General features: G+C 40.0%; 2 protein-coding genes across 3 annotated transcripts; one reads left to right on the forward strand and one right to left on the reverse strand.

Annotated features, from left to right (window-relative positions):
* The first annotated feature begins 227 nt into the window (after positions 1-227).
* Positions 228-3661, forward strand: foxf1 (forkhead box F1). The gene is made up of 2 exons (XM_074666924.1): positions 228-1471; positions 2733-3661. Exons 1-2 carry the CDS (start codon positions 493-495, stop codon positions 2894-2896), a joined length of 1143 nt encoding a protein of 380 aa, XP_074523025.1. The 5' UTR covers positions 228-492; the 3' UTR covers positions 2897-3661.
* A 2169-nt stretch (positions 3662-5830) lies between these two features.
* Positions 5831-12651, reverse strand: mthfsd (methenyltetrahydrofolate synthetase domain containing). Of its 2 annotated transcripts, none has more exons than XM_074665741.1 (8): positions 12423-12651; positions 12170-12273; positions 11185-11298; positions 10749-10862; positions 10562-10652; positions 9551-9663; positions 9218-9343; positions 5831-7655 (listed from the first exon to the last, which is right to left on the reverse strand). In XM_074665741.1, the coding sequence occupies exons 1-8, from the start codon at positions 12451-12453 to the stop codon at positions 6936-6938; spliced, it is 1413 nt and encodes a 470-aa protein (XP_074521842.1). In that variant the 5' UTR covers positions 12454-12651; the 3' UTR covers positions 5831-6935. The 2 variants fall into 2 exon arrangements, with proteins under 2 accessions (XP_074521842.1, XP_074521843.1); XM_074665742.1 differs by lacking the exon at positions 11185-11298 and adding an exon at positions 11345-11458.
* Between the last annotated feature and the right edge of the window lie 3910 nt (positions 12652-16561).

Here is a 16561-nt window from a genome sequence, read left to right on the forward strand (position 1 = left end):
TTTATTGCAAATTTACTCCATATTTTGGCATATGGAAGGAGAAAAAACATTTCATGAAAAGTGAACGCACACAGATGTGCATGCTCACAGCCCACCACTGGAGTAGGAGGGAACTGGGCGGGTCCCAAAATTAGGATGGCCAAGACATCCAACTTCCAATGCGCTGATGGCAACAGATAAGTAAAAAGTGAGCTCCTCGGACGCACGACAACACACCAACCGAAGTGGAAAGCGGCTCCTGTTCTGCTCCTTATCCCGTTTCGGACGCTGTGTACAAGGCGGTTCGGCTACAGACAGCTGCAGGACTCAATTAGAAGGAAGAAGGCAGAGTTAGGAAAACAGCCTCGCCTCTGACTTGTGCGTAAAGTCACACTACCTACGCCTCTTCTTTTTGGCTCTTTATGCCAGTGACTACGTATCATTTTGCATTCTTTGTATGTGGACAAGTCAAACAACTTTTTTGTTTACCATCTCGAAGACTAAATTTGTCTAATGACGGCAGAGGTCCAGCAGCCCCCAGCGCAACCTCCTGCCCAGAGCAGCCCGATGTCTGCTCCGGAGAAGCCGCACGGCCAGACAGCGGTGATGGAAACCGCCTCCTCCACTACAAAAACCAAAAAGACAAACGCAGGGATCCGCAGACCGGAGAAACCCCCGTATTCATACATCGCTTTGATAGTCATGGCTATCCAGAGCTCTCCAACGAAGCGCTTGACGCTCAGTGAAATCTACCAATTCCTCCAGAGCCGCTTCCCGTTTTTCAGAGGCTCATACCAGGGATGGAAGAACTCCGTGCGTCACAACTTGTCCCTGAACGAGTGTTTCATAAAGCTGCCCAAAGGCCTCGGTCGGCCAGGGAAGGGCCACTACTGGACTATCGACCCGGCTAGTGAGTTTATGTTCGAGGAGGGCTCCTTCAGAAGGAGACCCAGAGGTTTCAGGCGCAAATGTCAGGCACTGAAGCCCATGTACAGCATGATGAACGGCCTGGGATTCAACCACATCCCCGAGTCCTATAACTTCCAGGGGAGCGGCGGGGGTCTGTCCTGTCCGCCCAACAGCCTGTCTCTAGATAGCGGGATTGGGATGATGAATGGACACTTGGCAGGTAACATGGAGGGGATGGGTCTGTCCGGACACACCATGTCTCACTTGTCGACCAACGGAGGACATTCCTACATGGGAAGTTGTACAGGATCCGCTGGGAGTGATTATCCCCACCATGACAATTCCGCCTCCCCTCTGCTAACCAGCGGAGGGGTCATGGAGCCTCACCCCGTGTACTCGAGCTCAGCCCCGGCGTGGGCTCCGGCGCCATCGGCCTCTCTGAATAACGGGGCCTCCTACATCAAGCAGCAGCCCCTGTCTCCTTGTAATCCGGGGACCAACCCGCTGCAGCCAAGCCTACCCACACACTCACTGGAGCAACCGTACCTGCACCAGAACGGACACAGCACCACGGACTTACAAGGTAAGATCAACGGCACAGTTTCACCTTAAGAGCGTACGGCGGTGCGTAAAAGCGCGAAGGACCTCCAAAGAAAGGCTTGTTAAAAGCCAGAATTATAGAATAAATAACTATTCAAAAGCAAAGAAAAGCAAAGACCGAACGATTAAATTTTGAATATTGTTTTCTGTGCACAATCATTCTTGATTGTGCACACATTTGTGGTTTCATGCCACATGTGGGCCCGGTGGACAGCCAATTACGTATTTCGCCCTTCCAAACTTATCTCTGTTGCACAATAGAGAAAATTTCAAATCAAGTCCATCAGGGAAAAAATGGCGCAACCAAAGAGACCGCTCAAATCTCCCACGAAAATTAAACTTACTCACTGTCCTGCTCCCAATTAAATAGAACACAGAGCTCCGGAATAATCCACAGTGAGGGTTCAAACTTGCACAACTTTAGTTCCTAGAGGCCGGAACCAAAGAATGAAAAAAAGGTGCAGTGAAGTCTGGCAGGACAGTTTATGGCCATGCCAATCTCTGGACAAGAAAAACAAGCGCGGTTAGAGGCAGTCTGCCTCGCCCCGAGGCCCCAAGTCCACCGGGACTGGCGTGCAAGAGGGCCACTGTCAATTAGCCCTGCAAGTCCGCCTACCCACTTTGACTATCTTAATGGTGCCTGCTAAATGGACTCTTGGTCTGTGAGGAATAAACACATGTATGCTTCATATCCCTGACAAGTTAAAAATAGAATTGATTTTGTAATACAATAATTAAAATGGGTTTCAAGGGTCGTTTTGAGGCCTACGTTTTCTTGAAATATGATGAAGGAGGTCTGGAAAAATAGCATCAGGTAGAGCTTGTTTTTATGTGATTTTACTATAATTTCTTTCACTACTGTCTGCACCATTAATATAATTATAATAATAATAATTATTATTATTATTATTATTATTATTATTATTATTATTATTATTATTATTATTATTATTATTATTATTATTACTTTCTTACTTACACACTTGAGACTGTTTTACCTTGTATAATGAAGACATGAAGATGCAATAGTCACAACCATTAACAAACATTAACAAACACACTGCAGAGGGTCTCAATGCCCAAATTTCTATTTCTTTAAAAACAACAGCTTTACATGACATGCTCAGAATTATCAGTGCTCACTTAAACGTAATTTTCCTTTTCATAATTAAAAAAACATGCTCCTACTTTATCAGTGTGATTAAACGTCCTAATTGCTGAATATTCTTCTATTTCTCGGTCAGGTATTCCTCGGTACCATTCCCAGTCCCCCAGCATGTGTGACAGGAAGGAGTTTGTCTTCTCGTTCAACGCCATGACGTCCTCAGCGATGCACACACCGAGCAGCAGCTCCTACTACCACCACCAGCAGGTCTCCTACCAGGACATCAAGCCCTGCGTCATGTGATGCCTTTGAGGACACTGTACAGACCCGGGGATGGTGTCACAGACTCGAGCCAGCGAACTGAGACGAAAAAAAAATCGAGTAAAAAACCACTGGGGGAAAGAAAGGCTCGCCTCGGCCCTGCGTGGAGAGAAAGCTCACTGTCTGAGGTAGACCGGACTACTTTTTTACTAACGACACAGACGCGGAGGCAGATCAGTTAATAATAAGAATGATATATAATAAATAATGACACATTTTCGTGACATCATCTTCAAGCAGCAGGGCACAGACTGTGTGTGAATCCTGCTGCTGTTTGGTACGAAGTCCTGCGGAGAGGATGACTACCATTTCACACTTTGATTAATCCTCGTGTTAAAGTAGGCCCATGTAAAAAAAAAAAAAATGCACATGTTCCATTTTCTCCACCTGAACTTTAAACTTTCCTTTCTCTGACGTATTTTCTTTTTCTTTTTGGACTTTTCGTTGAATTTTAAAAAGAACTTTTTTAATGTCCATATTTACTGTGTACAAACGATGAAGGCACTTTTTGAATAGCCTATAAGCGCAGCGTTTTATTTATTCTGTAGGCCGACATATTTTAATTTCAGGCGAATTGGCCGAGGAGGTATTTGCTTTATTGGCAACATTTGTCAGGGCGCTTGTTATTTGTTCTAAATGAAAATGGAGGATATATTGTCAGCACTGTTACGTCGTTTGTTAGATATACGTAGACCATTACTTCCAGCACTGTATACTTGTATATTAGGAAACTAGCAAAGATCCATCAATGGGGGGGGGTGTAAACTTTTGGCTTTAATGCATAAAAACATTTGTAAAAAAAAAAATAATAAATAAATAAAAAATGTGTTTTTGGCCTTAATCTACCAAATTATTTTGATTTCTTAACACACCAAGATTTATTTTAGAGGACATTTCAAATGAGTTTCCCAGTAAAAAAGTAAACCTGTATAGCTCTTTGGTCAGTGATCATTTTTACTTGAAGGGTAAAGATATTTATGGCTTATTTCAACACTGTTCAAAATTATTGATTGGCACATCAATGTGAAGTTTGGGGTTACATGTTCAAATTTGAAATATAAGTATGAACCAAATTCATGGTGGTTTTATTTCATCACTCCTTGGAGATACTGACGACCAATATTTTAAAAGAATGTCTTGCTGATAAAGTAATGGAGCACAATTAAAAACACAGATATGTAACGTGTCTGTTTTAACTGATTGTATAAAAGATCTAAAATCGGTGGTTTTAAAGTTAACCAGTTTCCTTGTCTGTTACAAAAAGTGTGTGCAGGAATAAAGGTGTAACAAATCTAAAGGCAGAGCTTTCACTGTGTTAAACTGCAGAGTGATAATCTGCACTTTCTACTTCTACTTTGGCAAAGACACAGATGATTTTTACTGAGGCTCTTTCTGCCTCAACGATCCATCTGCCTAATAGCCTGGTGCTCTGTAAGATTCATACAAATATTTAAAGTCTACTTTGAGAACAGTATTTGAAACCATTTAAGTGTGTGTAGTATTGTACAGTGAGGGGTCATAAGGAAAATTAGTTTAATGTGTTAAGTAAAATACAAAGCTATGGAGGAGATGCAAATGCTTATTTTCCACACTACAAATGAGCAGGTTATGGCTAAACATTGCCCAAAAGCATTGTTTAACTTCTTAGTCATTTTAAATGAAAAACATGTATTTAAATGTGCTTTAACTGATGTCTGTATGAAGCTGGTATGAGGAAAAAATAGGGCTACATTCGGCAGGGCACAGAAGCTAATTTCCTAACATTGCCTTTGTTTTTTGTTTTTTAGTTGTAATAGTCTCCAAATAGGCAATAGTGAATTTGGCAGGATCTAACTGAAGATTTTATATTATACCTTTTCCTGGGAAGTCTGTGGTGCTGAAATAAAAAAGGTGCTCTAAATGGAGACACACTTTGTGGCCATCTATTTTTACAAAAGTTAACCTCAGTCAAAACTAAAGAAAACTTCCTGCAAGTTGAAGTTAGTGATTTTAAAGATGTCAGCACATCTCTGCTGAACATGCTGTTTTTATACCTGTGAAGGTTTTTAATGTCTTAACATGACCACTGACTGAACTCAGTGAAATGGTTGTGCCATCGCGCACAGTTAACAGGCCGGACAGCAGTGGAGCAGCACATTAACAAACTGATGACATTAACCGAGGTTCAGCGCTCTGGCAGGCTCAGGGAGAGAGATGGAGCTCCACAGCTGTTCCCCTCGCCAGGCCTGGATGACAGCTCCATAAAAAGCTCTGTGTTCAGTGAAGACAGACACACTGTGTGCATGTGTCTCAGTGCAATAAGACTTAAGTGAAAACAGGACAGTCATCTGTAGATAAGACAGTGAGCGGTTAACAGCTCGTAGTCTGTGCAGAAACACTGAGGGTATGATTAAAACAGTGCCGTGCACAGCAGGGTGCTTACTGCTCCAGGAGAGGTTTTTGTGTACATCATACTCTCAGTACTGCAATTTGAGTTCATTTATCGTAAAACCACCACTTCTGCAGGCATTTTCAAGTCAATAAAACTTTGTAGGGCTTTTGAACAAACTTGATTTACCGTAAAAACTCACTGTTCACTATTCAGAGGTTTCCTGAACAGGCTGGCCCTAAAAGTTATAATACTTTCAAGTTTTAATACTCACTTTTTTTCAAGTGTCTGTTCTGAAAGGTGTGTTTTGAATGAACGATCATCTTATGTGTTGGTGTCTGATGCTGGCTGTGGTCTCTTGTCAAAAAAAGTCCTTAATTAAATACTGAAGAGTTTTAGAGGTAACAGGTTTAGCTCTTTGTGATTCAACAACAACGCAGTTTTGTTTTTCTCATGCCGACAACATGTGAAAATCAATGTAGGATAATGCACAGATTGAAAAAAGACAACAATCAAGAAAATGTACATTTAAATGCTTTAGTAGAGGATGTGGTAAAATCTTACAAACAAATGTGTTAACACTGTAGCTGTTTATTCTGACATAGCAGTATATTCAATCTCTTTGTTAGAATTACTTCAAACACAAACTGACCTATCACACAAAATCCCTTCAATGTTATTATTATATATAAAGAGGTACAAATAATGTAGTTTTAAATGTACAGTATTTATCTTTAACATTTCAGAAAAAAAACAAGCCAAAAACTAAAGCACTTTAAGTAACTAGATTTAAGAAGCAAATCTCAAGTGAGGCAGCAAAAACTCTAAAATCAAAAAATGTTTAGAAATTGAAAAGATTTATATTTCTGAAGTACGAAATGTGCGCATTTCAGTCTGAGTCATGAGTGTCAAAACTAATTTATACTGTTTAAAGGTTCTTTTGATGTTGGTTGAGTTATCTATGTCCAAAGGACCACATCAGTTTCACTTCTTTACTACTTTATATTCCAGTGGAATAAAACACACCTCTGGGTCGTAGAGATAAGATGAGAGTTGTACAAGAAGTAATAAGAAACTGCAGAAATATGAGATAAATGTGTGTGGTCAGATATTGGCCTTTTTAATCTTGCCAAGAGTATTTTACAGTGTAACTGTGTATTAGTGGAGAATCATCCAGATCCTTAAACTATATCAATGACCACACAGTGGCGCTATAGGCAACCCAACTAACCAGCTCTTCCTTTGCCTATGGCCTTAGCGAAAGCAGAAAGAGATCTAACAACATGATCGTCTTAGACAAGAACACACTGTTAGTGTGAGAAACAGTGGGTTTGATCCTTGTTTTTTAACCGACCGTGTGTGGTCTTTGTCTTTAAAGACAAAGGAAAGGTGGTGCAAGTGAATAAACAAGGCACAGAGGTGTTTGTTTAACTACAGTGAAATGATAATAATACTTTGTGGATTGCTTTTTCCTGCTGTGATCCAGCAACTGCATATTTATTTAGTTATAGTCTGTTAAGCTCATTAGCCTCAGTATTAACGTCCATCTTACTAATGTCAACTTCTGATCACCCCAAAATCATGACAAAACAACTTAAACTCTTCTTTAAGGCATTGAGTTTTGCTCCACAGGTCATGCCGTCTGCGATCTCATTACTCAGTCACCTCATTGGCTGCACTCTTAGCATCCGGCCCTGCTGGTTTAGATCTCGGAGCTGTTGAGGGCCTTGGTCTCCTGTTGGACTGTCCAGACCTCTTGCCTCCCCGCTGACTCTTGGCCAGCTCAGCCTGCAGGCTGCTGCCATTAAGGCTGAGACCTTGCAGAGCATCCAGGGCCAGCTCTGCAGCCTGTGGGTCGCTGTAGTCCAGGAAGGCCCTGTGTTGAGCTCCCTGCCAGGTAAGCCTCAGCGGGGCAGCCTCCCGCTCTCTGAGGGCCGTTTTCAGCTCACTGACACGCAGCCCAGCAGGGATCCCCCCAAGGTACACTGTGGTTACACTCGCTGGGAGCTTACGCTGAGACGTGACTTCACTTCCACCCTCCTCTGAGCCCCTCTCCCTCATGTTCCCCCCACTCTTCCCCCTTCGTCTCTCATTGGTTTCTCCCTCTTTACCTGAATCTCCTTTGCTTTCTTTCCTCACTCGCGCCGGGCGCTGTCTGGCCCTCTGTTCTGATTCTGCTCCTTTCTGCGCTCTGGGTTCTCCCTCAGCATCCTGTCTTGGTCTCCTTCTGGTTTGTCTTGTGGGTCGGCTGGTCTGCAGACCTGGCTCTTCTTCTTCAGGTGGGGCCCCCAGGGTCACATCCTTTCCAGCCCGTTCCTCCAGATCACGCAGCTTCTTCAGGATGGGGATCTTCTGCAGCTTTTCTGTGTTCAACTGAAGACACAACTCAAAATGTTCAGTGCCACGATGAGGAGAGAGGTACCAACACAGAAAATAAATAACCCTGCTCTCAGCCAACACATCATATCAACGGATGACTTGAATTAATAACAGAGCTGACAAATTACTCAGTATTATTCCATCCTGCCCACAACTTATGCTAAAGTAATAACTCTCTTTATAGAAGCGGGACACTTCACTTCCCAAGCAGTTAAAAATAAAGTCTGCTCTCCTGATTTGTTGAGCCTGTAAGTGTCTTGGCAGCCTTTGATGCTGACCAGTCCTGTAAAGGATATACGGGGCTATTGTTTTTACCCTGGCCTGTTTGACCCGTGGCTCCCCTGCCCCTGCAGAGCCACGCTGGCTGGGCAGAGGAGCCTTTGATGATCAGACATGGCCTTCCTGCCGGTGAGGTCACTGGGTCCTGTTTACTTACAAGCCAGTCTTAAGGAACCCAGAGGTTACACTCAGACTCAGCTTATATAAGAATAACGCCTTCATCAGATATGATGTGAAATGGAAGAAAACACAACAAAATCACCTCCATAAAAGTATGAATCAGATTCAGTGTGAAGCCCATTTTCAAACAGTAACTGCACAGTGGAGTTCTTCTTCTTTTAGATACATTTCAGTCTTTAAATGTTATTTCTGTGTCTTAAGATGCATAACCCTATCCTCTAATGATAAATGAGGATTTTAAAAACGTTGGGTGTAAAAGGAACAACTGTCAAACTATTACAGCACAGAGAAATTCAATGCATGCTGAACCTGAGTTCTCTTACAAAGTGTAGTGCTGTTACACGTCCAGTAGAGGGCAGTGCTGCGGAGCAGAGGTTAGATACCCTTGTATAGGACAGAGTATGCATCTCAGTCTGGAAGGTCCTTATAAAAATTTAAATAAACCATTAGGGGCCCAAAAGATGTCCATTAAAAAAATGAGAAAAAGATCACTGGTCTTTTGAAACATCACAGAATCCTGTTGATTTTTTCATTAATGATCAGTGATATTCAAGAATTATTTAAATAAAGGCACTTTCAAATATTGCAATGCATGTATTTAAGAGATAACTACTTTGAGACTTATTACTAATTTATACATATAAATCTTATCTTTAAATAGTTGATTCATATGAGTTATCACTTTTATTGTATCCTCTATTTTGTTAGTCTCAGATTTCTATCTTAATTTCAAACACTTTGTTTTACCTGTGGTGTTTCTTCTTTAAAACCTCATAAAAACTTTCTTCAGCTTATCTTTTTTTCACAAGGCTTTCATTTAAAACATTTTCTTTAAATGTCCAGATGCATTGAGGGGTGGGAGGGGACAAGGTCTTATTTACTGTGTGTTTTATAAACATCACATGTTGTGTATGTTCAGCCTTTAACATTATGCTGTGTCATAAGAAAAGTGCTTTGTGAATAAGGTCTGATTAATTTTTAAATAACAAACATCTACACAAATCTGAAATATTAGCCTAACTCTGTTTTTCTGTGTGTCAGACTTGCAGCTGAATTTTATATAGCAGAGTAAGTTGTATACATTTGTTTTTGCACACCTTGCTCCAGATGATTCCCCCTGGCTTTGGATACTTGGAATTTGTTTGAATAACTCTGGTGGGAGTCAGTATGTAGTCCACAGTTAGGTCATGACTTTCTCTTAGCTCCTCTGGAATGTCCACCACCTGAGAGCACAGATATCACATTTAGCAACAGACTATCGGATCTGCACCCACACCCAAAGAGATTTTACTACTGAAGTCTTATTTTCATGTGACGTAATTTCCTGTTTACCTTAATATTTTACATGACATATTAATGCTATGGTGTGGCTATTTGATCAATGACACAAAATGTTCAGAATAATGCATAGTTACATTAAATTAACTGACCTGGCAGTCATGGACAACAGTCACCACCACAGTTGACTCATCCACAGCTCCCATTGAGACCATCATGCCGTACTCCATGTCAGCAAAACCCTCTCCTTTTCCGATCCTCACGCCTGCAGAAGACGATGGAGCATAACTTTTCAGAAAAGTTTGGTATCATTATGTATGTGTGTATTATTATGTGATTTTAAAAGCTCATGCCTTTGGTGCTGAATTTTATTATGTGATATGCAATGTGACACACCTGCATTACATTGGATAGCACTTCTACCACAGAATTTGTGGGTTTATTTCAGAAGGAAAGCATTACTGTAAACATGTCTGTTTCATGATGCGTTAGAGTCAGTAATATCAGAATGAAGATAACAATGTATCCAGAATAAAACAACATTTTACATATTAAAGACAAAAGACAACCTGCAGGTAGCAAAATTAATCCAAGTGTGCACAAGGCCCACATTTTTTTTATTCCTGCTTCCTGCTTCTTTCTGAATTTCCTCTTCAAAAAAGGTATGTTGTGATCATAATATTTGTTTAAAAAAAGACATTTTTCACACGATGTGTCAAGTAAGTTGTTTTCCTTTCCACTGATGAGCCAAAGGAGCTGATAGCTTACTATGTTCTGGTTCTCAATCGTGAGTATCAATGAGAAACTGGGTCTTTATTAAATCAGCAAACTTTTGCAACCACGCACTGTGATGTTTATTATTTTTAAACTGCTTTACAGATAAGTGCTGCATGGAATAAAATCACAATCATTTTGCTCTTTGTCTAACCTTAAGGAATTTCAAGGAATCACAAGCAGCCTTAATGACTGCATGTTAATGAGTGAGAAGTGTGTTTTGATGTTTTTCAAAAACTATGTACAGTCTACATATTAAGTTTAAGCACTGCTGATCCGTCATAACTATAAGAAAACATAATGGATCATCTTTTACTGGGTTTTATTTGATATCTTTAAGCTTCCAGTATCATTTCAAACTGGAGTGAATCATAAATAACAGTTGTTACCTTTCTCTGAAACTGCCACAGAGCCAACCACCACCAGGTCCACTTTCACCTTTGCATCCAGGCCAACAGGCACACTGAAGTCCTTCACACCCTGGAGAAGGAGGTTTGGAACACAGGAAAATACAATTTAGTGATAATACAGTTAAAGGTGACAATGCTGGAATATGTCGAAAAAGTATGTTGAAACCTGAGCGGAGGCACAGATGCGTAGCTGTTCTTTGGTTGCCCCTTGAGGAGGAGTGATCTTATTGAAAAGACCGGTACGAAGGCGAGGTGTTGGGACCAGGAGAGTTTTCCGAGCCTGTGAGGATTACATCAAAAATTAGCCAAAACACATTTACAATCATGACTGCACATACAAAAAAAAAATCTGTTTTACAATTTTTTAACTGCAGATATTAAGTACTGATGTGCCTGAAATAAGGATGCAATAAAAAAGCTTGCAAGCTTACTTGAAAATTCCTAAGGCTAAATAGAGGATTTGATTTCCTAAACAGACTCTTTTTAGTCTAAAATCATGAGTGGGTCATATGGACTTGGTTACAAAACACATGACACATTGAATATTTTATTCTTGTCTGTTTCTGTCAGCTGCTCCCTTTGATTTCTGCCTACAGCGCTACCTGAAGCACTGCCATCCGGGCACCCTCCAGAGTTTTATCAGGATCCACCTTCACCTCACTTGTCTTGCTGAACACCTGCAGCTCAGACACTTTGTTGCAGGCTGAGAAAGCACCCTGGTTGAAAGAGAAGAAAAAATAAGTGCCGAAACGGTCGACTTACTTCCAGTGTGACAAAGCGTGCCTGCTGCTGTGGTCTGTCAGGGTTAACTTTGACTGTCAGGCTGGAATTGAACTCCTGCAGGTCTGCAAGCTTGTTGCATGCTTGGGTTGCACCCTGGCCATTAGTGCAAAGTAAGAGAGATGCAAAAAATGTACAGACAAAGGTTATTTATTAAAAGCTAAAGATCAAAATTCATGATGTATTCTTCAAACCTTATGTCCTGGTGTCTGTGTTGTGGCTTTAGCGATATTCACATTAAAAGCTGTTATCTACATGATGTCACACTTTTAGACCTTGCAGCAAACTCAGTGTAGGTTATTTCCTTCTGTCTTCATTCACATTCTTATTAAGAAAAGATAAGGTAACATATATATTCCTGAATTATCGAACTACTTGACAGGAATCAATTGACATTTGCTGACCGTCAAGTCTTCATAACATGTAAGAGTTGTTCTATACAATAGGCTTAACATTATAATTTCAATGTGTGTACAAATTTGGCCTGAGTTTCAAGTTTTACACAAAGTTAAAAACTATTAAGGGATTTTTTTAAATACAGTATACTTTCACTGCTTTAATTATCTTGGGTACACGTGGTCCTGTGCAGAGTCATGTTACAAGTCACTTAATAATAGCATGAATGAATGAAAAAGAAGACATATGAACAGTCGTATATGTAACACCTTCACTACTTCCTCGACATTAACACTGAGTGTAACTTTGAGCTTTCGGTTAATTTTCCAGTGTGCTAATTTTGAACATGGCTGCACAGAAACTATGACCCACAATCGGCTCCTATGGCAGCCTATATCTGTGTGGACCTGCCTTGAAATTTGGGATCCTGTTGTGAACAGGCCTCGGAAAGTTGGCCAGATTGTTTTCCTCGATGTAGTCCCAAACTTTCTCACGGATGTCCCACTTCGTCGCCCCTGAATTGAAACACAGAAAAATTAAACACAAGTAAAGCAACACGATGCAGCAGCGTTAGCCAAACCGTTCACTTCCAACTGGTCAACATGAGCGTGCATCGAGAGTTTTTCTAAACGACGGGAAAAAAGGAGAAGAGCATTTCACTCACCAGGTTTGATTTGTATAACAGGCTCCATCATTTTATTACTGGCGCAAATTAAAGTCTTGTATAACACTCGGTTACACTACACGACGTAAAATCTTACACGTGAGCTCTGTAACATAATACTAAGAGAACAGCTGCTTGTCAGTGTTTATCAATGCTATGGCGGCTCAAAGGAGACAACCTTATCCAAACGCGAAACTTGAGCGTCTACGAGGGACTGCGAGGGACAGAAATAAAGTACTTTTCGGAAATCACTCTTTTGGAGCTAACCACCGTCGACTTCCATCAGTTTTCATCCGCTACGGGCCCAGAGGAGGTAGGCTAATTTTATTAGCCAACTACAAAGGAGGCTTTACGAGACATTACGGGGAATGAAAAGCTAAACTCGACAGCAGTTGAGCTTACCAAACAATTAAAAAATGCATCCTCTAGCAGAGAAGATATTCAAGATGTACAAAATGAAAAGAGATCATAACCTCACATTTGAAAATTTGCTTTAGTCCCAACAGTCTGTACAAAAGTAGCACAAAACCAATTTTGCATAGCCAACTGTCGTGTGGAGTTTAAAACCAGAAAAACTGCGCTGTTGCCCGTAAAGTTGGAATAAAATATATTTTTGTTAACTCTTCTCATAAAATGATTGTGACAATGTGATTTATTCTTGACAGATGGGCTTTATAACAAATCGTATCTAAATTTTAATGACCAGTCACTTCCAACCATGTTATAGTTTAAAATTAAACCAATTAACTACTACAGTTAATCTTTTCAAATCACAGTCATTTCATGAGAAAAAGTATTTCAATCAAACTTTATGGGAAACAGTGTATGAAGGAATTTATTTTTACTATTCTTATTGAAAAAAGGATTATATTTAGATTCTGAAGCTTTATAAAGTTAATCTAAGTGATGTGGTGATCAAACAGGTATATGAAGGGTTTTGTGCTTACTTGAAGCATCTCCATACTAAGTGTGACACTGTTCAAGATGTCACTGAACCCAACTCCTCTGTGAGACTGTTCTTTACTAAGATGTCAAGTTATGTGTCTTTACCTGATTGTATAGGCACCACACAGGTATATCTGTCATACACTTGCATCATGTTCATAACCTTGCCACAGCATCCTGACAGAACTCCATTTCCACACCCTGCACTTAACCTCACCGAATATAACAGCACTTATGTTGCTCAAGTCATTTTTACCGTAACCCTCTGGTTCTTTGCAGAGGACTTCTAGGAGCCTGTTGTTGTGTGTGTGTGGGCGTTTTGAAGTAGTTGCAGATGGCCTGAAATATTTCTGTTACGACAGAAGAGCTGTTTGACAGTCTTCCCCCAGATATTGAGAAACTGAGGAAAGTTTCCAGCGTCAGTGAGCCCTCTTCTATACAAGGTGCTGTAAGAAAAGAGGACATCAGGGGAAAAACATTGCCCCTGTGAACTTATAAGGATTTTTTTTTCTGTAGTGACACTTATACTCTGAAAGTATCTGTGTTAATCTGGATAAAAACGAAACTACAGCATAAAACTAACATTAAATATTTTACCTAACTTAAATATATTAGATTTTAACTTTTGTATAGGAGACATTGTTTAAATTACCTGTGTTAAGGGGCTGATGTTAATATGTTTAAGATTCTCAGTGCACATTAGCATGCTTTGTGTTTGTTTTTTCTTTTTCTTTAATTTTTTTTTATTACCCTAGAAGACACAGATGTGTGTACCAAGGCAAACCATACAACAGTTGTTTAGACATTTGAGTTAAAACCACAAATGATACCTCTGTACCAGGAAGAGTCAGAGAATCACTCAAGTCAGCAGGTTTGATCCTTCGGGCACCATGGTTATTTAAAACCAACTTTATGACAATCAATTCCATAATTGTCGAGACATTCCACAAAAAAGCAAAGATGTTGGTCAGTGTGGAAAAGTTCATGCCACGGCTGTGCAAGAGAGTATAAACAGAAGTTGGTGGCCGAGCCTACAGAGCAGTAAACAGGAGTAAACAAGTCAAACCGCTTTGCTCTCTGAAGGATTTCACACACAGTATCTGTTTCAAAGTTCCCACAGTGTTTTAGCTGATCGTGCAGGTGCTGGTTCTAATAACACTAAGGTCAAGATTGGCTTTGTAAGCTTGTGGATATCCTTAATCATAGTCCATACCTTATTGTGAACAGATTGTGACGCTCTTGTGTGGGCCCTGTTAGACTACTTTACATGGTACTTTTACTACGTACGAAACGCATAGTTGTTGTAAGAATGTAAGTTATTTGTAATTGTGAACTCTTAATCAGACTAGTTTCCAACGATTCGTTTGTAACTTTTCCACATTTGATCCAAAGCTTACAGTTGAGTGTCAGTTAAAGTTCCTGCAAGGAAGTGCTGGTTTACATTGATTTTGGCGCCGCAATGTGGACAAGTGTCTTTGCTCAGCTTCTCCTGTCTGTGTCGCTTGTCTTTTCTTTTCTGCTTAAGAGGTTATGTTTTTGGGAGAGTTCGTCTGTTTGTCTGTGAACAACATAACTCAAAAACTAAAGAACAGATCGTGATGAAGTTTTCAGTAAATGTTCAAAATAAGATAAGGGAAAAGTGATTACATTTTGGAGTTGATCTGGATCACCGTCTGGATCCAGGATTTTTTCAAAGGATTATTTATCATTGTAAGATAGGGACGTTTTCACCATATATGTATAACTCCACGATAAATGGTTGGATTGCTTTGCAAAACAATACAAGACAAGGTCACCATAATTTCTGACAGATGTAAAAGTACGATCCAGATCCTGCCAATATTCTGGATACTAAGATCCAGAATATGAAAAATGTACTGGGTCATAATTTTCAACACTGTCAGGAAACAAATTATCGTACGAACCTGCAACTAACACCAAATTGTAGCAGACAGTCTGCTGAAAGGGAGTATAACATTAAAGTAGGACTAAAGTGTTGTGTGACAATCACAATATGCTTGGCGGAGGTCTGTGCTCTCTGAGTGCTTTTCTAGTTTTTCAAATTAAATGTTCTTTCCTGCAGCGCCACTAGTTTAGCAAACTGGTTAAATTGTGCATAGAGCATCCCTCAAAACAAGCAAACTGGGTTCAATTCAAACCTGTGGCTCTTTGCTGCATGTCATTCTTTTTCTTCCAGTTGTGGAGCAGTTCCTGCTTTATCTGCTCTTCTTTCTCAATAACCCCCGCCATAACCAAACACACACAAGTAGATATTTATTGTTAAAAATGTAGGCTAAGATGGTTTGGGCAGCTCATAGTTTCACACTTTATCTGACACCAACCCCACAGCAGCAATTTCATGGATCAAAAATGACTGCAGAGATTTGTCTCTTTAATCTCAAGAGCCAGGTAAAGTCCTTCATGGGAGCTGTAATATTTTTTTACTTTGTAAATAAAACTAGAGTCAATGACAGAGGCTTTGAGTCTAACTTGTTGAATGGCTGCTTGGGATTTCTGGACGTTTTCCTGCATTGTTGAGATAACCTGCACCTGTCAGATCTCACCACTAGAGGGTGAGCTTTACCAAGAGGCTCCAGAGATGTTCATCAGTGTCTGCTTTGCTCTGATTAGTAAATGATTAATTACAGCTTTTCCCCTCTTTTGCTTTTATTGTGAAGAACACAGTGCAGTATTCAAGAAAAGCTCATGATTATACCCAAATATTCAAATAAGTGATTTGATCTCAGATAACTGACAACTGTAAGAGGTTTGGTCATTTAAGTGTCAGATTATAAATCTCTGAAGTCTCTTTCTGACCTACAGAGAGCAGACTGCATCTGTTCACTTTAAAGACCGACCACCTCTGTGACCAGGTTGCTGTCCACAAAGCAAGTCACAGCACACAAATATGATGCTTAATGTACGCTTCTCCAGTTTTCTTTCTTTCTTTTTTTGTTTTTGTTTTTGTTTTAACCTCTCTCTGTCTCTTTTAAATAAGAAAACAGTTTACACACGTACTGGACAAAATCCCTGACCACAGAAGTCAACAAGTCCTTTAGGATGACTTTAAGCAGTGCTTTGCGTCCATTCTTTTTCTTTTTCTTTTTCTTTTTTTTTTTTGAGTTGAGCATGATGAGCTCATTTAATTGCTCTATATAGAATAGAATAGAATAGAATAGAATAGAATAGAATAG

Source organism: Halichoeres trimaculatus, unplaced genomic scaffold (assembly GCF_033239565.1).
Source record: "Halichoeres trimaculatus isolate MK-OKI-2021-1 unplaced genomic scaffold, fHalTri1.1 fHalTri1_scaffold_3, whole genome shotgun sequence".
NCBI lineage: Eukaryota > Metazoa > Chordata > Actinopteri > Labriformes > Labridae > Halichoeres > Halichoeres trimaculatus.